This window comes from Tauraco erythrolophus, chromosome 1 (genome assembly GCF_009769465.1).
Source record: "Tauraco erythrolophus isolate bTauEry1 chromosome 1, bTauEry1.pri, whole genome shotgun sequence".
NCBI classification, from domain to species: domain Eukaryota; kingdom Metazoa; phylum Chordata; class Aves; order Musophagiformes; family Musophagidae; genus Tauraco; species Tauraco erythrolophus.
In genome coordinates, this window is record NC_141465.1 from 116,950,867 (window position 1) to 116,973,564 (window position 22,698).

Sequence of the window (22,698 nt, forward strand, 5' to 3'; positions counted from 1 at the left end):
CATGTGAGAGGGAAGAATCATGCCCCCTTTCAGCAGGCAAAAAGTCTTCCCGCATGCAAGTACATCAAAATGGTTACAACTTTTTTTATTTGTTTCTCTGTTTGAGATTAAACCATTTGCATCAATAATCTTGTAAAACTTTGGGGGTTTTTATCTCTGTCCTTCTCCTTTATTAGAGCATATTGACACCACGATAATTACATCAATGCAATGACACCAACGAAAACCTCTGATAAGCCTGCAAGCAAAGTGACTTGCACAGATTTATCTTCATTTGCAATTTCTGAAGGAAGTGTAAAGTGCTTGATATCAGTGTTTTCCCAAACTGCTGAAGTCCCTGAAGTGCAGGGTGGGGCTGAAAAAGGGAAGAACTTTACGCTGTCATTAACATTTTAGAAAAGGACAAAATCCTTCACACCAATTAAAGGTAAAAGGCCATAAATACTTTATGTTAACCAGCGATGCAGCTGTTGTTCTTGCCACAGGGGTACTTTGCAAATACAAATGGGAAGGCCAGATGGACACTGAAGGGCAGTTGTCACCATTTCTCTCTTTCTTAACCCGTGCTCCACACTACAAAAAACCTTGACCATCCATATTTTGCATGTATCAGCTCAGTGAATGGAACCATTATCAGAAAGATGCCTTACCAAACGCAGAAGATGTCAAGGAGAGTCTGACACCACTAACTCTAGAGCTAATTTTAGTGTTATTTTAATTACCACCATGGAGAATGGAAATAAGAGTCTGTAGCCTGGTCCTGTTCTCATAATATTTTATGAGAGGTTTGGCACCAGCTTTCATGAGAACAGGGCTGAGTGTCACACCTTCATATACTAGTAATGCCAGAGGGATTGCCGGGATCTGTATCATCCGTAAAGTCAGATGGCTTCTGTAAACCAGGCAAATGAGCTGAGGCCAACAGGAGGACCTGCAAAGATTCATTCAAAGGGGGTTGCTTATACAGGAGAGAGAACAGATGTTAGAGCAGCAGAAATATGACTGTGTTGCATTAACTAGGGCATACAGAAGCTGCGTATCCTGCCCTGACTGTTATGCTGGGTCTCCCTTAGAGAATTGTGCTCAGGTTCAGGAGCCTGTAAGAAAAAGAAACAATCTGAAATGAATTTGTAGCCAAAGGAAACAAACAGTTGAAAGCTTTTGGTGAGAAGAAAACTTGTGTGATTTTCAAGAAGCCAAAGTCCCAGCTCTCCCAAAGCATCTTCCAAGGTTCTTAGGTATTTGAAGTCAGTGAGGTCTGGCCTCTAAAAACCAGAGATGGCTGACCAAAAACGCCCTAGGAATACAATGGCTTTTACATGCATGCTAAGCAGGTTAATTCACTACAAATGAAATGGAAAAGCATCAGCCATGCCGTGTAAGACAAGAGGTCCCTTAAAGGCTGAAGGGGAAGAGAATGCTGGAGAGCTGTCTTTGTAGACAAGGAGATCCTCTCTTCAAGAAAACATTGACATATTAGTGAAAAGAGAGAACCACAGGAAGGAGGGGCAACCCACCCTGAATCTGTTCCCAGGAATACAGAAGCCAGCTGTCAGCTTGGCCACTGAGTGATGAGGATTACACTGGACAGACAAGCAATCCTTCCTCGACTTTCTTCCAAGGCATTTGACAACACAAGAAAAAGAGAAAAATGGTTAAATAAAAACAGTGAGAATGGGCCAGAAAGAATGACACGGCCAACAGGGCCTGGTCAATGCAAAGCCAGGAGGGATATACGCTCACACAAGATGTTGTGCATACTGGACTGACAGCATAGGTAGAGCTGACTTCACCTGCATGCACTGAACTGAAGTGGCCAAGAGGAAGCCTGGCTCACTCTCATCATTAACATAAATGCAGACTTACAACTTGACACATGTACTTTGAAAAACAGTAATTCTCTGCTTGCAGAAGCGAGTCTCTACTCCTAGCGTTAACATCAGATGGAGAGTGGAGCAGAACAGCAGAGAAAAGAGGACAAGATATACCTATATCTCATTTTTCTGCTGAGCAGAGACAGAGGGACATGCGGGACAGGCAGAGTGATAAGCCAAGGAGATCTGGGGAAACTGGGGAATGAAGTGAGAGCCAGAGAGCGTAGGGCCAGCAAGAAACCTGAACCATCAGCAGAAAATTTTAGGTGAAAACAAAAGGCTAGAGTATGAGCTAATCAGAGAAGATATCCTTACAGTGGACACAAATCTCAAAGGAAGTAAATGGATCCAGGACAGGGAAGGAAGGAAGGAAGAAGAGCCGTGCAACAAAGGGAGAGCCCTCTAGATGATACCTTAAAGGAAAAGAAAGACAGGTACAGGCAAGTAGCAGAAATGAAGGGAAAAGGAGAGCACCAGAAAAGCACTGCTGCCCGTGTAAGACTGCTAGGCAGAACAGAAAAAAAACCCAAACACTATAGGAAGGGCGATCTGGAACACATGAAGCAAGTGAAATGCAAAGCCTTTGAGGGAGCTTAGGAGCAGCTTTAGAGGAATCGCAGCAGGGAGGGTTACTGTGAGACACAGTAGTGAGAGCTCTGGGAGGAAAGCTGGAAGCAGGCCCAGGGCTAAAGCCAGGGAAAAACAGCAAAGAAGGAAGAGGAGGATTAGAGAATTAGTGAAAGAAGCTCCTTGGGTTGAGGAAGAGCTACAGGAACAGATGGAGAAGCAGGAAGGGAGCAGAGTATGCAGCTAGTGGAGATAAGAGAGCAGGTGCCCAGGAGAAGAGCAGGCTGGTATAAGAGAAGAGACAGAAGTAGACAGCAAGGGTTAGGAGCCATGCTAGCAGTTGGCAGCAGGAGCTTGCTTATTCAACAAGTCAGGTGGTAATTAATTAAATCAAGTCAGGCACCAATCAGTCACTTAAATCAAGTAACAATGACTCAATTAAGTTGAGCTGGGGAACAATGAACTTATTACATCAAACCAGGGAACAACAGACTAATTAAATCAGCTGGAAGCCTCTATGGGTCCATCCAGAGCCTGGGCTAGGTGCCACTGGAGCAGAGGATTGGGGGGAACTATCTCTACAGCTGCCAGCTCCAGGAGAAACATCACAACAGCAACTGTGCATCACTGCTGACAGCCTTTCTTGTCCCCCTTTGCCCAGAGCGAAGGAGGACACGGCAGACTACAGCTGGTCTGATGAAATATTTGTAATAAACCAAAGGGGTAGGGAGATGGAAACTGTCAGCTTCCAAATTAGCAATAGTGTTGCAGAAATTACTGGGCTGCCTAAGGATGGAGAAAGTGCTACTTTTCTCATCAAATGTTGGGTACCTGGAGCTGTCAGCTTAAGAAATTAACTGAGAGGCTTTGATGGGTGTCTGAGATGATTTAGTCCAGCATGCAGGAGAGGTACACTTTCCAATGGTGTCCTAGAAGAGCATGGCTATGTACTAGAACAGCTGTCTACGTCCATTTTGAAGTAAAATGTGTAAATTATATGGATGAGTCAGGCTGCTCACGTACTGGGGGTGCTAGGAACCATTTTGATCCCCTTTTGTTGGTCCTCCATATCACTTGGGGTTGGGGTGATTTTTTTGGTTCCCTCCTGTTCCTTCTCCTATCTCCACAAGCAGGGAACATCACTGAGAACGCCGAGTTACCTCAGCAGGAAAGAACTTGGTATGTTTCTCTTGGGATGTTTCATGAATATCAGTAAACTGAAAATAAAAAAAGGGAAAGTCTCGTTGATGAGGACAACCTGAGGTCAAAAAGATTAGAGACAGCCATCTGCCTCATTATTCAAGGAAAGTGTGATTCTAATTGTTCTGCAAGAGCACCCGTAAGGTGCTTTTTCCCTTTCCCTTGCAGGTGGGAAAAAGAACTGCTTGTCATAGCAGTAGAAATGCTTCAGGAGCTGTAATGGTTAATAAACAGCGATATTACATGGGCAACCTTTGTGATACTACACATTGTCATTAAAGTAATTCTATTGAAAAGGAAGTGACTCTTTGGGTGTCATTTCTGGCTAGATGAGGTCCTGGGATTTGCCAAGAGTGTGTAAATCAGGGCCAATAAAATCCCTGTAGGCGCGTTGGCCAATAAATTAAACTGAAAACAAAAGCCGAAGAAGAGCAGCTTCCTGAGTGGCACACAAGGACGCAGTTTGATCCAAGACTTAGTACACAGTATCAGTACCATATGTGTGCCCGTTGGCCCGTAATAAATGTGCCACAGGAGAACATGCACTTTGAGACACATCTGCACAACTGTTTCACACCAAGAGACTGGACTTAATTTTCTTTTTTCCGCTCTGAGCTGCTAAAATAGGCCGAAGGTGACAAGAGTCTAATTAGAGACGTGAACGTTTGGAAAGGAACCAGAAATTTTCAGGAAGAAAAAACTCCTGCTTCCAGTCTTCACCACAATGTTTGAGCAGCACTCTGCCATGGGAAAATGGAAAAGAAACTTCCTGGTGTTTTTTTTTTTTCTCCTTTTTTATCCCTTCTGAATAATAAGGCGGCTGAGAAGTTGGATTTGTTTAGTACAAATCTTCAGTCTAATGAAATACATGCAAATGAGGTTAAAATTTCAGTCAACAGTCATAGACATCCCAGATGCTGGTTCAATTAGAGTGATCAAGAGGAAAACTTGACCTAGTATTTTAAAGGGTGCTCCTGATTTAAATGCTTTCACAGATTAGTCAGCCTTGCCTGTGATTATGACCTTATAGATGATGATAGGCACTACCAAAGAGACTGCTCTCATCCTGAAGTTAGGCTTTATTCCTAAAGCTACTCTTGGTCCTCAATATTATGTTGTGACAACTATCTTTATTTATTCTCAAAAAAACACATTTATGAAGATGTTTCTTTTGTACCTGCGTGATCACATGAAACATCTAGTGACACAGAATTTCTGAATCCTGTAACTTTAATTTTCCTCTTTGTTTATATGTCAATAATTCCTTTCTTCTCCCTTTTTACTTAAAAAATATGTCAACAAACAAAATATACTCGTGCATGGCTGCAGCTATTGCAGGAGGAGGAGTTGTCATCATGCAAAAGTAATCAATTTACATATATTTATTTCACAGGTTTATCAAACAGTACTTCTTATATGCTGGCTAAATGATACTTAAAACATTCTTCATCTGTAAAGCAATAAGTACAACTTAGCTCTGATTACTAAGTAGTCAATTACTAAATATATTTAATTTTCCCCCCATAGTTCAAGAGAAAACCCTGGGATTAAAACTAGGAAACTCTTCTTCTATTCCTTAAATTTCCAGCACTGACACATCTCTCATTCCATCTATCTAGTGTCCCTTGCATCATCACTTATAATCAAAGAGCACACTGATGCCACCAGGTCAGAGAAGTAGCATTCAACAGATGAGAGAAGAAAAAATTACCCAGCAGAGGAAAACCTGGCCCGTTGCTCCCCACCACCCATTCATCCGCTGCTCCCCACTATGGTTCCAGCTAAGGAATAGCTAATTCGATATTGTCTCTTTTTTGAAACACAGAACATCACTAAAGACTTTTTATTTGCTGCCAGATGTAGGTGTTTCTGCCTTGGGATAAACACGAGGTGTTGGCTTCAATCACAACACCCTCCCAAAGGCAGTGCAGTGAAGACCTGATGCAAGGCAGCTCGGAGAGGTCCATGCTGTACCCCTGCCCACAGTTCATCTCCTTTAGGTAACTTCACAGTGAGAACCACAGGGTCTTGTCTCTACTACCTTTTGAAAATAGTGTTCTTACTGAAAAAATACCCTCTTTTTGGCAGCAAACACGGCCTTGAAAAACAGCACAAAACTCAGAATGCTCTGCTCTAGCTAAATATATCCAATGTTTAAAGTATTTTGACCTTGGAATGACAGAGAATGGGACATGTTTTACTTTTCAAGGTCACTGAATCAAGCTGGAAGGTGACTGGAGAGGGGTCAACACACAAGTTCCAGATGTCTCTTCTAAAGCTTTTCTTACATTAGGAGATGGGCTTCCCTTTTTCCAAGTGCAGATGCACGGCCAGGCCCGGAGCCACCTCCCTTCCTCATACATGCCGTACACATGAACCTTGGATGTCATCAGAACACACAACTCCCACAGAAGTCAGCGAATGCAGGAGGACTCAGGCCTCAGATATTTATTGCTCATAGCTCAGCATAGCATTGTATATCTTAGGTCTGGTCCTACAGTTGCTGCAGTGAACTGACTCCAGCTGCAGCAAGCGCTAGGTCCCCTGTGGATGGAGTGTAACTATTGAATAGGCCAAGATAAGAACTGACCCTGCTTTGACCAGTACGTTGGGCTAGAGGCCTCCTGAGACCCCTTCCAACATGAATTTTCCTCTGGTCCTAATGCCTAGGTTCCATGGATCTAGGCGCCAGGGTAAGAAGTGGTGGTGGAGGAAAGATGAGCACCACAGAGACAGAGGCTGATGTTTAAACCACAGCTGATGGCAATTCCTTATCTTTCAGGTATGAGTTGCTTGTGCTAGAAATTTCTCTCCCTGAACATGAGGTCAACTAAGCCATTGACTTTTGCAAAAGATTTTCTCTGGGATTATTTTTATTCTAGGAAATAAAGGGCAGAAGAATTTACCTGGAAATGTTTTATCATTCGAGGCCTTATACTCCAAACAAGCGCAAACGCACGCATTTTTCACCCAAAGCCAGAGCAAACGGGCTGTTGTTGTTGCAGTCGTGCTGTACATCTTTGGAAATTTAGTTAAGAGGACTAGAAACCATCTATTTAGTTTGATGTGCATGGGTGCAAGACAGAGAACGCAGTTTTGGGCAGGAATTTTTGAACCCAAAGTAAATTGTTTCCTCAGCAACCGTACTCCTTGGAAACAGAAAACTTTCCAAAACAGATCTTTGCACTCACAAATATCTGCAGCTCCGTGAAAGCCTGCGAGTTTGCAAGGCACTGCCGTAGCATTTCAATCACACTTGAAAATAAACCTCGAAAAGCCAGAAACTACTAGCTCTTCTTTCTGTGTTTGGCTAGTAATTCCTTAATGATTTCCAGGAGAAAAAGGCCTGGTTTATTTGGTTGTTTTGTTTTGTTTTCTGTCCCAAGGCCCTTTTAAATACCTGCATTTGACAAGATGGAAATACGACCCTGTTATCTTAAACAAATACAAATTTCCTCTGAAAAAAACACACATCTGCTGTTATCTTCGTGTTCTCCTCCCGCAACCTCAAACCAGACCCCGGGCGGTGGGAAGGGCCGCCCCCCGGCCGCTTCCCACCGCCCCCGGGAGAGATACAACCCCTCCTGCCCGCTTATCCAGGCTTAGTTCAGCCATCCACACCCTTTATTTTGGCTGTTTACCCCTCATAATCAAAACCTCGATTTCTACACAACCCCCTCCCCAGGGCGCAACAGCGGCGATGGGCGCCCGGCTCCGCCCCGGGCTCCCCACCGCCCCCACGGGCGGCCGGAGGAGCCAGGAGCGGGAGGAGGCGGGCGAGGGGCGGGTTAAAAGCGGCGGCAGGTGAACGGGGAGGGACCTTAAAGCTCCGGGGCGGCGAGGCTGGGACCGGCCCGCTCCTCAGATACTGCCGGATCTGCGCTGAACCTCACTGCTCGCCCGGGGTGCTTCGTCCCGAGACCTCCCCTGGTAGGGCTGATCTTCCCCTGTAGCTCTGGGTACTGAGGCAGGTGCGGGGTGCGGCGGGAGGGGGCGAACCGGCAGCTCAGGTGGTGTTGGCGGTGGTGGGGGAGGCCGTTCCCGCGCGTTTTTCGTGAGGAGCGAGCGCGGCGGCGGAAGGGGTGGAGGGCGCGGCGGGGCAGGCCCAGCCCGCCGTACCCCTGCGCAGCCGCCGCTGCCACCAGACTTGTTGCACGCCGATGTGGGGCCGGGGCCCGCCACAGCGGAGTCGGGAGCTGTGCTGTGGCGGCGCTGGGCGCCGCGGGGAGGGAGCCGGGGCCGCCCGCGGAGGCGGGCTGGGGCTGGTGGCGGGGCGCCGCGTGCGCTGTCCCCTTGTGCCTGACAGGATTTGCTCCCGCTCCATTTTGGGCTCTTGGTTTCGCTTCCCGCGCTTAAGCGTGAGGGGGAGTGCTTGAACCCCGCGACCGGTTGTATCTGGGAACGCTCTTGTCTTTGGTAATTATGCATTTCACTTCTAACAATTTCTCTCTTCTTTTTTTTTTTTTTTAATTCACCTCCTCCCAGCAGCTCTTCGTGAGCACGTTATGTGAAGTACCCGACCAGCTAAAACACCAAGCGAAATCAAGGCTTCTGCAATTACAGGTAATTTGTGACACGCCTACAGATGTTGAGAGAGCTGCGTGAAGGTAAACAGCTTGCATCAGTAAAACTGACAGGTCCTGTGAGCTTCTGATCACACAGTGGAAACATTCCTCAGAATTACAGGGGGAATAGGAAATGAGAGGTGTGAGTCAGAAGCAAATGCATTTCTGAGTACCAGGATTGGATAAGATCGCACGAGGAATGGCTGCTCAAGCCCTTAAATGAAATGCGGGGGACACGTTGGACTCGGAGCAGGAGTGCTTGGCTTACCTCGCTGCGGTAGCTGGTAGCTGACCAGCTACCTGTGGCGTGCTGCGCATGACTTTTTTCCCTGTCGTTGGGCTTTCCTAGGTCGTTTGTTATTTTTCCAGTCTCTCGTGTTGAGGAATATCTTTTTTTTTTTTTCTTTCTTCCTCAATAGAAGAGTTAATTTTGTCTTGTGCTCCATTAGTTTTCACTGTGTAGCCTGGAAATACTCTTAAGAGAACAGGCAAAGGATTGGAGGGAGGAAGTGGTCTTTTATCTTACAAATGCTTTTTTAAACTAAATTTTTGTGGCTTTGATTACTAATGAGATTTTTATTGGCTATGGCCTATGTGAAATCATATGAGGGTTTGGGCCAAGATTCTATTTGAGATTATTATGATGTACTTATGTGCACTGAGTCGAGAGCAGAATAAAATATATTTTCATCTGTGATTTTGTTAAAGAAGTTGTATGTGGTTTCTAGTATCTCTTGCTCTCTATTGTTCAGCTTGGAAACCCTGCTTGCCAGATACTTAACTTGAAGAGCCTCAGAGAAAAGGGAGCAGGCAGAAAGGATGTGCACGTGATTGTATTAGGTTTAGCTTAGAGGACAAGGCAATGGTGGGCCAAGCCTCAGCCTTGGAGAAGGCAGTGCCTCTGTGTGTTAACTAGGCATTGCAATGTAATTTTCCAGGTGGGATTTTCAACATGTTTGTAGAGCCATGAGGTTATGCCTCTACTGCATGTTCCAGGGTTTCTGGGAGACGTCAGTCCCCAGAACTGTCAGTCATAATTGGTAGAAGGACTGCATATTACAGAGCTTAAAAATGGACCAATAGAAGACCATTAATTAAAATATTTCTCTGGAGTAATTAATTCTGTCCTCACAGGGCTAGTTCTGTCAACTTTTTGTAACTTGAGCTTCTGACTGTGTTGCTATTTTGCATCCTTTTAAGTATAGATTACTTGGGCAACGTCATTTATTTTGTGCAAAAGTAATTATATAGTGAAAAAGATGTAGTGGGCTATATCAATAGCTGGAAAAATAGCAGCACTTTGAGTTATACATACAAGTTCCTGATAACAGTCATTGCATAAACTCAGTTGGTACTTGTGAGTAAAGAGGATGTTTTGCAAGTTGACTATTTGTGTTATTCATGTGAGCAGTTCCAATGAAATCAGTGGTCTCAAAAACTGCATGCAACAGGAGCATGGGTCGAATCCTTTGTTTCTACATTGGTGTTTTTCCTTGTTCTGTTCCTCACTGCTTTTAATTGCTATTTGATGATGACTGATGAGTTACCTGAAAAGAGAGCTGTGACTCTTGCCTGGCTAAGCGCTAGTTTGTGTAAGGAGAAGCTCGAAGTGATGATACATGAGGTGAGAGAATGTGCTGTCAAAACAGATGTGCCTCTTTTTCCACATTTCTTCTACTAGTTGATAAAAGAAAGTTGAAAATAATTCTATTCCTTATCTTCTATAAATGTTTCTTCCTGTAATAGATTTTTTAAAAAGGAAAGAGTTGCATTTGTCTTTACTTTTTATCAAAGAAATGACAACAAAATACACACTTAAGGAAAAGCTGTGCTTCAGTATAAAAACTTAGTGTTTATGAATTTAATTGGCATTTCCAAAAGGGTGCAAGTTCTATTTGTGTGTGAAAGAGACAGTGACTTGCCAGTTTTGTACAAAATGTTACATTGAAGGGAGTGAGCAGATTTGTAAGGGAATGTGGACGTTTGCCTAGATCTAGGGAGAAGGAAATACGAACTACATAACAGATCTTAAAAAAGAAAAATATATTAAAATGTCATAACTAGAAAGCTGCTATTTCATTACTGGGAGCAGGACACTATAAAACTTTCTTTAAAAATATGGGAAATAGGACACTTGCATCATAGTTCTCAGGAATTTGTCTTTCTTTCAGAGCAAGAAATTTAAAGCATGTTTTGAAGGAAAGTTTTACAGGGGAAAATGACTGTGAGGGACCAAATTCTAATAGGACTTGTTGTCTTGTTATGCCTTCAAGGGTGCTTGACACTTCTGGTTTTCTGTTTTTCACAAGTGGAGTGAATTTTGTGCAGAGACGTTCCGGAGGATGGTAATCCTCCATCTACAGTTGTAGGCTGGTAAAATAGCTACCAGTATTTCCAAACATGCTTGGAAAATGACTTAACTTATGTAGGAGTATGAATATGGGACAGTCATAAGGGGGTCGTCATGGCTAGAACTGAACCCTTAATGCTGTTGATAATTAATTAGCATACTTTTTTAACATTTAACTACGTACGTATTGGGACCTAATCTGTTCTGTTAAAGGCTATCTCTGGGTTTCACACTGGGTTTACTTAGATCAAAAAAAAGCCTCATGTTTTCAGGAACTTGAGTAGGAGAAAAGTACAATGCTTGCAGTGTTCAGACCTGCAATTGTCAGGTTTCCTGTTCCTGATTGATCTTTGCCTGTTCTTGTTTCAAATCAGATATACTGTAATCCTTCTGTCATGGCTCTTCTGTTCTCCAGTTTCCATTCTGATCTGGAGATAGGTGTTCAGAAAAAAGTTGAAGAGCTACTAGAGAGAATTGCACAGGCTTTTCGAGATTGTTAGACTGCTCTTTTAATATTTATTCAACTTTTTAGGAAAGAAGTAGAGTTGCTGAAATTTCGGAGTGTTCCAGCTGCATGCTCCTTTTTAAGTTTTTAATATACCACTGTAAAATTTAAAAAAGCTGTAGCTGCCTATAATAGTGAAATTAAAGGATTTTGGTTGGCAAAATTAGTTCAAAGCTGTATCTTCTTACAGTTTGAACTCTGCATTAAAGCTATAGCAATGTAGGGAGCTGTATTCTTTTTCAGGTAGCAGGAATATCCTGGATGATGGAATTAAAGCTCTGTACTTGCAACTTTGAACTGGTCCTTACCTGTGTTGGTGCACTGGTAACAAAGTACAAGTCTATGAAGCTTGTAATTGTAGTGGAGCACTTCAGAACAGCGCTGTGAGATGGTGAGATTTTGTTATCCTCCGTTTAATGTCTGGGAAACTGAGGCACAGGGCAGGCTGACAAGTTAGATAGGAGGTTTGAGAGAGTTAGCAAGTAATTGCTGGAGCCTGTATGCCAGCCTTTCTTGGTCAAATAAAAGGATGCTGTCTTTGGAAGACATTAATCTATTTATTAGAAGCTTCCTTGGTTTCTTGTGGTACAGCACCAAAACTAACTCAGCAATAGAAATAACACGTTCTACACCCTAGCAATTAAGTGCTTTCTAGTTTGCTTAGCGGTAAACTAGACCCTAGGCTGGCAGGGTGAAGGTATGCTGATACGAAACTGCTGAAATCCAGATTTGTGTGTTCTTCAACTCTGGGTATGAAACAGCATATACAGCTCTGAGACACTTTGATGTTGGTTATCAGTGTTCCCAGCATAACTGTTTAGATAAAAACGTGAAGGGAAGGTTGTATCAGCAGTGCCTTTGACCTCGACATACAGCAATGCTTCTTGTGTGAAGTTGTCATAAAATAATTTTGGTAATGATCTTGGGTCTGATGCAGTTTAGATGTTATAAAGCTTCTCTATGGCAAAAATTCTGCATTACAACTGCTACTTTCAGGCATCTGAGTTATCTTTGTCCCTAGCTTGGGGGGTGGGGAGGGACACTCAAGACCACTGCTTTTTTGCTTAAAGATTAGCTTGGTTAATGCATTCCCACATGGATAAAGTGACTTTTGTCTTGGCAGACTGCTAATCTTGTATCAGTATCTGGAGGTGCTAATGAAAGTGGTGGAGTGTCACACACTGGACTGATAACTCTGGGTATACCCTGTGCTAAAATTCTGATAGGAATGGAGGCATCATGAACACCCTCTACATTTCTGTGTAATTCCAGTAGGATAAGTAAACTGGTATCCAATTTGTAGCTGTGGGGAGAAGGGCATAATCTGAGTTTATGTGTAAGTTAGCATACTCTGGACCCCTTCTTGACTGGGACTCCTAGATGCTGCTATAGCATAAGCAAATACTGCTAACGACTACTTTTTTTTGCGTGATGATATCCTATAGCAGCAAGTGTCATGCTGTGTATGTGAAAGGAATGTATCTTCTGTGGTTTTTACCTTCGCTGTATTCTAGTTGTGGTTTGCTGCAGCTGTGGATTTAACCATTGACTAATGATTTCCCAGTATAACAGTATTTAAAGAGTCAAAAAAGCATTTGCTAATGAGCTGGAAAGCTCAATGGTAATTGTCCTCGGAGTTGTCAGTTGTGGGGATTTTCATTGGGTATATGCACCCACCGTCTTGTGATTGTGGTTTAATGTAGGCTTACAAGAGCTAGCTTTAAAGTAGAAGCAGTCTAACCACGGCAGCACGGAGTTCAGAACACCACTGTGCAGAAGCTGGAGATCTACAGAAATAGTTGAGCTATAGCTCTTCTCTTGCTGCTGTCTAGACTACTAGTGAAAAAACAAAACAACAAAAACAAATGCAGGACACCTGCTTATGTGCCTCTGTGTTGTGTCATCATATAAAACCATTTCCCTCATAACTAACTTTTCAGTGGAGCACGGTGATTTTTTTGATGGTTTTTAACTCCTACTATAACAGCCTTATACTATCATGCTCCTCTGTTGAAATGGAACAGAAAGTTCAGCTGGCAGCAGAACAGATTTATGCTGAGGCTTGGAAAGGCTTATTTTTGTGCCCAGTTGCAATATATTTTTTTAAAGAAAGATAATAATAATTTAAGATAATTTAAAGATAATACACTCCCATGTTAAAATGCGTTCTAAATGCTCAGTTATTCAACCTCAGTGACTTCAGTGAGGTTCTGAAGTCCTTTATAACCATCCCTATCTTCATTCCGACTTTACTTTTCCCAAAAATTCACCTAAGCTTTTCATGTCTTTAATTTATTGTATTGTGCTGTACTTCTGATCCCAGCAAAGCAGTTAAGTCCTTGGCTGTCTACATACTGTTATTTCTGTAGGCATTTAGCTGAATTTGCTTACATAGAAATAATATCTGGACTGGCTCCATCGAAATAAGTGTTACTGCCCATGAAAGGGAAGTAGCTTTCCTGCTTTCTTCTCCTTTGGTTACCAAGACGGTTAATATTTTACTTGCTAGTAAAAAGGTCTTAAAAGCAAGTATCTGGAAGAAAGATAACCTACATCATGAGTAAACATCCTAGCTTTTGAGTAAGTTAGGATTAAATGAGCCATCACATCAGTACAGATAGTCCAAACTTGATGTTTGGCTGGAGTGATCTGCACTGATGGCTTAATAGTGTGAAGGGCCATACTCAGTTAATTTAAATTCTGCTTGAGTCACTGTGTCTCTTTATTGAAGAGAGGTGGGTGCTTCTGCAGGCTCTGAATTGCTTTCATTAGATCCTCTAAATTGCATCGATGAGAGCTGTTTAAAGCCAGCTAGCAGGCAACACTGGGGCCAAAGTATTTGCATGGAATTCCAGCTGCCTGAATATATATAGCCCTATAGTCTTAACTGTGCCACCCTTCAGGGAGCAGATAGTGAGACTTCACTGGTGCCTGTATCAATCTCGAGTGTCCTGGAAGTCTCATGACTTTCCACCAGCATAAAAACAAGCCTGAGAGGCCATGAAGGTACAGCAAGAAGGGGCAAAGGTTGGTGACTAGCTCAGCAAGCAGCAGTAAGAATAGGGGATGGTGGCAGGAGGAGCTGAAGAGATAGTTGGAGGATTTGGAAAGGTAGGTAAGAACGGTGAAGGGGGGAGAGTTTGCGCAGATATGAAAGACAAAGGCTTTTTTTGGGAGGGAGAGGAAATGTCATTAGGAGACTTGGGGCAGAAAGGCTGTCTCTCCAAAGTATGGTGGCTTTTTCTGCATTGATCCAGGTACAGACATACTTTTGCTAGAATTGGAGCACCATGTTTTGGCTTAGCAAGCACAATATAATCTCAAAGGAGATGAGCAAGTCAGATGAAGTGTGTAGTTTCCCCGATGTGTTGTCCTTGGCAGTAAAGCTTTGCCAACCCCTCTTTCCTGCTGACCGCTCGTTCTTACTCATGCTTTGCAATATGCAGCCTGTTTTTTAAATGAAGTTGTACTTTTCAGATGCTTTCTGAGTCTGTGCTGTAAAGCAGATTGGTGAAATGGATCAGGTTTTAAAAATAAAAAAATCATAATAGTTCTGGGAATAACTTTTGAACAAGCCATCTGGTTTATAGTGTGCCCTCACAAAGTTGCAGGAGATGGAGAACTGCAGCGTGACCTCAGCAGCAAACAGTGGAGGGGAAGCATCGTGAGCTAACTTTGCCACTGAAGACAAAACACTGTTTAACTACACCCTGAAGCACTCATATTTTGAATCTCCTCCTATGCAGGGAGAGGGGAAGGAGTGATTGCATGTGGAAAAAAATCCTTGTGAAGTTGTAACAAAGGCAGCAGTACTGGTATACAGTGAGAGGTGAAGTGTGAGAAACAGGGCTTAGGCAGAGGGTGTACACAGATTCCACTTCTCAGACTTTCACCGTGTACGGAGATGGCTGACAGGCAGGGAGAAGGCACAGTGGCTGAGAGAAGAAATGCAGGGAGCCTGGTGGAATTAAAGGATGGGTGAATGATGTGTGTTATACAACAGTTTACATGGTGCCAGTCTTCTACGGGATTTATATTCGGATGTGTGTTAAGTATTTCTAGTCATAACTTTGTTGTGTCATTTTATAAGTACTGTAATTGCAGTACCTGTGTAGTAGTAACAGGGAACACCAATAAAAACAGTAATAAAGTTGTAACTGTTCCTCTGTTTAACATGCAAATGATCTCCAAAGCAAACCCTGAAAGAAAGGCTGGTCCGATCGATGAAAAAATCAGACAGCAAAAAAAGGAGTGTAAACAGATACTTGAAAATCTGGCTAGTATGTTTTGTAAGTATCATGCATAATCTGAGGGATATGTACCAACCAGCATAATCTGAGGGAAATGTAGTTTATGGAAGCAGTGAAGGGAGATTATGCTCTATGTTCCAATAACTCAAGAAAAAAAAATAACCTTGGAATTAAATGTCCTCGTTTTCCCTGAGCTGTTTTGCACTTTGACTGATGCTCTGTATTATTGTATGTGACTTACTGATTATATGTAATTCTGCTCTAAAGCAGAAAGGTTTTTGACATTACTCAGAATGAGAGTGTAACATGGAAGACAACTGCAAAGAAATGTCTTAATTTTCTTCCTCATGCAATGTGACCCAGCTCAGAGTTAGGAAAATCTTAAAAAAATCCTGTCACGTGATGGATATGATGGCCTTTGTGCCAGTGGCTGCTCTTGTCTAGAAACCTTGAAAATGTGATTTTGCTTATTGATGCCCTGGTCTGTAAATGCCAAAGAAAGGTGATCTCTGAGATGCAAACAAATGAACAAAGTTGAGAAATAAAAACCTTCATGCATGAGGAATTTCAAAGCAAAGAGATCTGTGAGCACTTCTAGAGGGTCCTGGCTGATAGGCACAAGAAATGCTGGTTTCTTGAATTCAGAGTAGCTTTCAAACTAACTTTCTGTAAATCTGTCTGAAGGGGAGGGGTGGGGGGAAGTGGGCTGAAACGTCTCTGAATGCTCTCTGTGAAAGGTTGTTTGTGGAAATTCAGCAAACACAGGCAATTGTGGTGATCCCGGTGTTCATTATAGTCATGGTACTTGGAAACTCACCTACTGGAAACTATATACTTCGGTTGAAAAGTCTCTGAGCTACTGCTGGCCTGTCTGCACTCGTCAAATGTTGACTTCAGCATTCTCCCAGCCTCTGAAATGTCTCCCCTATTCTGGGAGTAATGCAGTCTGTGTTACGAGGAGAGGGGAAGGAATCACCTGACAGGCATTTACAATGAAGGAGTCTTTGTCTAGTTACCCTGGGCTCTCTTTAGTTAGTGGAGAGAAGTGCAATTCTGGGATGAATCTTTTAAGCACTGATTTTAAACATCCAGCTCGAGATGAGACGGCAACAAAGACTTCACCTTTGTTGCCTCATGCTATTGTGGAATTTGCTTCAGCTAACAATACGGAGCCCTACAGTCACATTTTTTTGAATTTGTGAATGGAGGTAATCCAGACCTGCTCATGGAAAGTGCAGAGCATTAGCAGCAGTTCCTCAAGGTCTGTCTGTATTGCTGGAATGTAGTCATGAAAATGTTGTTTACACTCTAAAGTTAAGGATTGATGAACTTGTCTGAATTTATATAGGAATTCTAGCTGTCTAACGCTTTATTTTTTAACATAACACCTACCTTACTGTTGACTGATGTCTTCTCTTCTTTTGTTACTGTTATCAGACTACTAGAAGTTGGAACTTTTAATGTAAGGCTGTTTTCATCCATTTCCCCTGTCTGCTTTTGCTACTTAATCTGGCTAATAGCTGTTTTCAGTTGGCAAATGCACCTAGAAGTTGAATGAAATGTGATACCATGTGTTTAATCGAGTAATGAAATATCACCTGCTGGTATGTGATTAGATTATTATTTATGAATGTTTATAGGTAAGCCTACGGCATCAACAAAATGTTTCCACAGCCAATTGATATGCTGCAATTCTATGAAATTGTCTTATATATTTTATACCGCTTGCTTGATAGTATTTGTTTCCTCTCGATTAATCTTAGTTTTGGTGGTTTTTTTTGTCTTGTCTTAGGTCAGACGATTAAACCGAGACAATGGACTGGGGAGCTCTGCATACCATTTTAGGAGGTGTAAATAAGCACTCCACCAGCATCGGGAAGATATGGCTCACAGTCCTGTTCATCTTCCGTATCATGATCCTGGTTGTGGCTGCAGAGAGAGTCTGGGGAGATGAACAGGATGACTTCATCTGCAACACTCTGCAACCTGGTTGCAAGAATGTTTGCTATGATCACTTTTTCCCCATCTCTCACATCAGACTCTGGGCCCTGCAGCTGATTTTTGTTTCCACGCCTGCGCTGCTGGTGGCCATGCACGTAGCTTACAGGAGGCACGAGAAGAAAAGGCAGTTCAGAAAGGGAGACCAGAAGTGCGAATACAAGGACATTGAAGAAATCAGAAAACAGAGGTTTCATATCGAGGGCTCCTTGTGGTGGACATACACCAGCAGCATCTTCTTCCGACTGGTCTTTGAAGCAGTCTTCATGTACGCGTTTTATTTCATGTACGATGGGTTCCGGATGCCTCGCTTAATGAAGTGCAATGCTTGGCCCTGCCCCAACACAGTAGACTGCTTTGTGTCTCGACCCACTGAAAAGACGGTGTTTACTATTTTCATGATTGCTGTGTCCAGCATTTGCATTCTTTTAAATGTGGCTGAATTATGTTACTTACTGACAAAATTTTTCCTCAGGAGGTCTAAAAAAGCTGGAAATCCAAAACATCACCCCAACCATGAGAATAAGGAAGAAACCAAACAAAATGAAATGAATGAGTTAATATCTGATAGCTGTCAGAACACAGTTATAGGATTTTCAAGTAGCTAAGGTGGTGTCAGTGCTGGTGTTCACGCTTTTTGGAGTGAATGTTCTCAGTTTAAAGGCTGCAAATTGAAATTTGGTATATGAAACAATCGAAGTTGGGTGAGACTGGTACGTAGTGTCAGGTGTCAGTTATGCACGTGTTGGAAAAAAAGGCAGCCTAAACGTGAAAATTGTGTGAGGATTATATAGGAAAGTGTATCTTCCTATGAGTACCTTCACAAGCTGACTATGACAAGCGGGAAACCCACTAACACCTTCATGCTGACAGCTCCTGAAAACTACATGCAACAGCAATAAGAACAAAATTCTTTCCAAGCTAGATATTCTAATATTACAAGATGTTTTGTAATAGTGATAGCTTTTACTTGTGAACTGACGATTAAAATATTTTTCTAAAATCTGAGATTCCATGTTACTTAAGGTGTTATAGTGCACAACTGACCGTGTTTTGTTTCTTAACCAGGTGTATGCAGGTGAACCATATTCATAGGGAGGAGACAGCGGTAGGCTACATCTTTACAGCTTTGCGAGTGCTGCCTAAGTCTGGACAGGGAGCTGGAGACCCTTGTGTAGACCCTGCTGGCTGTAGGGGAAGTTGTGTGAAAGCCCACCAGATGTAGTAGCAGATAATTGAGGTAGCTCGCTCCTGCATGCAAAGTCGTGCCTAAACCCAGTGTGACAATATAGATACACCCTAAGTAGACTTGCTTTAAAGGTCTAGCAGATGTGGTCATCTTATTGATCTTTTAATTGCATCTTGTCAGTTTTAAAGCAACGTACATAACTTTATGTAAATGTTTATTTCTCTAGTGTATTAGCTGTATTTGTTTCTTTATGCTGTATCACATCATGGAACTTTTTTTGTTTTGATTTGTTTGCTTTTTTGTGGTAGACTGATGGTGCTGTTATTGAACTAGGGGCTCTTTGGTTTGAAGGACATGGAAGAGTATCACTGGAAATGGAACAAGTCTTCTGAATAAAAGGCAAACACTTTAACCTTTCTCAGTGAAGTGAGAGTCTATATGTGGCTGCTAGGGAGATCCTAAGCAGGAAGAGTGCTTATGGAAAACTGTTTTCAAGCAGGGACTCTACAGCCAAAGCGCACATAGCCCATACATGCCTGTTGTTCCCAGCTGGAGCACTGATGGCCTAGTTCTGTTGTCTGTACTCTGATGGAGGTTCACATGTAACTCTTGAGTGTGTGAGAGTATGTGCTTGTGGGAGGGGTATGCTGTTAAAAGCAGGGGAGCCTGAAGGTCAGAGGGGTGGGTGTAGTACAAGACCCTAGCTATAGTATCGTGTGTTTCCTACTTTGGATCACTTGTCATCATGACAAAAATGTCATGGACACACTGACATCAGAAGAGTTGCTCTTTTTTTTTTTTGCACACCAGTACAAATCGTAAAATGGTTTGGGTTGGAAGGGACCTTAAAGATCACCTAGTTCCAACCCCCCTGTCAGGGGCAGGGACACCTTCCACTAGACCAGGTTGCTCAGAGCCCCATCCCACCTGGTCACTTCTGGGATGGGGTGTTGACAACTTCTCAATGGATTAGCCTCATGGTTTTTGTATCATGGAGCTCCTCTTTCAAGGGGTCTAACAGAGCTGGTCTCTCTAGGAGCTGGGATTACACTCTGCAGTTTTCCTCTTGCTGTTGTATCACACTCTTTTCTTACAGGTGCCAGCACAGCTTTGCGTGTGTCCATGCTGTAAGGAGGTTGGTTGGTTGATGTGTGACCAACAGAACCCTAACAGGGTGTAGGCACAAGTAACAGGAGAGAGAAAATACCTAGAGTCAGCTCTGTCCCTGCATGAGGGCCTCAGCTGAGCCCTGTCATTAATCTGTTCTCTTCGGGTGGCAAACTCCTGATCTTTCCTGCCTTTGCAGTATGTTTTCTTTTTAATGCTGTTGTGAAAAGAAATTGCTGCTAGACTCCTGAATGTGTCTACCAGCAAGCTCAAGGGAAAATATACACATGAAACTTTGTATGGTAATGTGCTTGTGTTGTTCTCTCTGCAGGCTGAAAATAGAAAAGTTTGCCTTTGTAGGCATTCCTGGTGGCCCCATCATGGCTCCACATCTGGCTATGGCAATGGTCTAAACCTTTACTTAATGGAGCTGCTGCCTTAGGGGCAGAAAGGTGGGTGCTCGGATTGTACCTTGCCAGATCACCCCCTCGTCTGCCCAGGGGCAAACAGTGAGGGCTCAGGCCTCGCTTGTGCTGGTTCCAGGGTGCGGAGACGCAGCTACTTCTGTTCCAGAACTGTTTCACGGAGCAACTCGAGCTATGGACTTTCATCCAAGGCATGCTGTGAATCACATACCATATAGGGAGTAAGAATAGAGATCAGTTAATGATTACACCTGATCATGCCCCACCACTTCCAGTGATCAGATTGAAATAGCCATTGTGATGAATGACAATAAACCTGGAAAACACCTTAAGGCAGATAGGTTTTCCTCAAATGGAGAAGGAGTAGGTTTTTCTTGGTCTATCATAAAGTGCAGGCCTGGTAAACCCCAAATGGGGATATGACAGTAGCTCTCTATATGGTATTCTAATTGCCTGCTTACAAGTTTTCAAACAGTGGTTTTTATTCCAGCAGTTGGATTTTTCTAGAAGATGAGCTCCACATCTGTTGTTATTTTAAGCATGGATAGAATCATAGAATGGTTTGGGTTAGAAGGGACCTCAAAGATCATCTAGTTCCAACCTGCCTGCCATGAGCAGGGGCACCCTCCACTACATCAGGTTGCTCAAAGCCTCATCCAGCCTGGCCTTGAACACTTCCAGGGATGTGGTGTCCATGACTTCTCTGGGCAACCTGTTCCACTGCCTCACCACTCTCAGAGTGAAGAATTTCTTCCTTATCTAAATCTGCCCTCTTTCAGTTTAAATCCATTACCCCTTGTCCTATCACTACATGCCATTGTAAAAAGTCCCTCTCCAGCTTTCCTGTAGGCCCCCTTTAAGTACTGGAAAGCTGCAATAAGATCACCCTGGAGCCTTCTCTTCTCCAGGCTCAACAAGCCCAACTCTCTCAGCCTGTCTTCATAGCAGAGGTGCTCCAGCCCTTGGATCATCTTCGTGGCCCTCTTCTGGACCTGCTCTAGCAGCTCCATGTCCTTCTTGTGTTGGGGATAATTGGGCAAAGCTTAAATGAAGAAATTGGGTGTATGTGCTCCTTTGTGCACCAGCACATTGGGGTGTGTGGCTGTGCTGTAAAAGGGTTTGGGTTGGTTGTTTGGTTCCTGCATGGTAGCAGGACCTGGTAAGGTGCAGAGAAGCAACACTGCTCTGTTGCTGGGTGTCCTGGCAGCCAGATCGGTCAGCAGTAAACATGTCAGTCCCTGTCCAACCTACTCCAAGGGCAGCTGTAACTCAAAGAGCCAGAGCCTATCCAAGGTACACTAGTGCTAAGTCATTGACTCAGCAGGGAAGACCAGTTGTGACTGAGATGTGTTTGGCTGGGATGTTTCCAACCACAACACTACTGTGCAACCCTAATCACGGACACTCTTCTTATCTAAAACATCCCCTGACTTTTGTTACCGGCGAGGAAAAGTCCCGGGCAGTTTCAGTGCCCTCTTTGCACAATTCCTCATGGCCGGTTGTGTTAGGCTGAAGATGATGGCATCATGAGGAAATAGCAGCTTTCAGTATCTTGTTTTTCCACCTTCCCACCGCCTGCGGAATCCTGGGGCCCGAGCAGGAGAGGCAGCTGTGCTTGTGGAGTGGTAGTCAGCCCTTTCTGCAGGGAAACTGAGCTGCTTTTCTTGGTTTCGGACCTCTTCCTGCACCTTCCCAAGCTGGCTGAGGCTGGCTGGGGCAGCTCTGAACCGCAGAGCACACCCGATCCCAGCCCTTCTCTGCCTGCCCTTGCTTCTGCCCCGCAGCCATCCCCCGGGGAGTGGGTCTCCCCCCAGATCTCTGACCCGCTGGTGACCGGCAGTTTGTACCATACTGGCACTGCCATCACCCCGTGGTAGTTCAGTCAGTTTCCCTGATGGCAGCTGGCTTAATTGTCCCTGCCCAGCCCTGCTGCACCTTCCCACCCTGTGATTTTCCCCTTTGTTATGCCCGGGGCAGAGATTGCTTAAACGGGCTGTGGTGCCAAATGATTAATCAGAGCCTCTGGAAAAGCTCTCTTGCAAATTCCCTGCACCCCCTCCCAACCCCCTGTCTTGCTTTCCTATCAAGCAGGTAGGAGCCCTGACCACGTACAGCAGCAGCAGCATTTGCTGGACTCTTGTTCCCATTTCACACAACAGCCCTTGACTCCAGCCCCACTGCACGCCCTCCTCCGTCCCTCGCTCTTCTTCTCAGCCAAGCCCCTTGCCACTTCGGCTTTGTTTTTCCATTGACCTAAGCCTTTCCCAGCAACCCTGCGTGCCAAAGCGCTAAAAGCCAGTGAGACCAGCTGCGGGATGCTCTGGACTTGCTCTCCTCCTCTTGCGTAGTCAGGGTGCCCACCTACTGCAGTCACAGGCTCTTTGCTGCCAGGTCGGAACGAGTTCTGCTCCCCCAGCCCCTCTGCTCAGCAGAGATTCCGCTAGTGTGTGCTGTGCCATTGCCGTGCCATGCCATCCTGTGCCGTGCTGTGCCGTGCCATGCCGTGCTGGGCTGTGCCGTGCTGTGTTGTGTCGTGCCGCGCTGGCCCAGCGCTTCACCCACCCTCACCCCACGATGGTGTGCTGGAAAGCACCACCACAGCCAGCACAAGGCAGACCTCTGCTCCCAATTCCTTGGGATGTTTTTCTGTTACCACTGTTACCTCTCT

The 22,698-nt window shown here is 44.0% G+C and overlaps 1 protein-coding gene across 1 annotated transcript; it reads left to right on the plus strand.

The window, feature by feature from the left end:
* Window positions 1-17,125: 17,125 nt before the first annotated feature.
* On the plus strand, window positions 17,126-17,917 carry LOC104382630 (gap junction beta-6 protein). Its single transcript, XM_009990619.2, has one exon. It carries the CDS (start codon window positions 17,126-17,128, stop codon window positions 17,915-17,917), a length of 792 nt encoding a protein of 263 aa, XP_009988921.2.
* The last annotated feature ends 4,781 nt before the right edge of the window (window positions 17,918-22,698 follow it).

What these genes read in the sequence shown, in the direction of transcription:
- LOC104382630 (XM_009990619.2), top strand. Translation starts at nt 17,126, where the DNA reads ATGGACTGGGGAGCTCTGCATACCATTTTAGGAGGTGTAAATAAGCAC.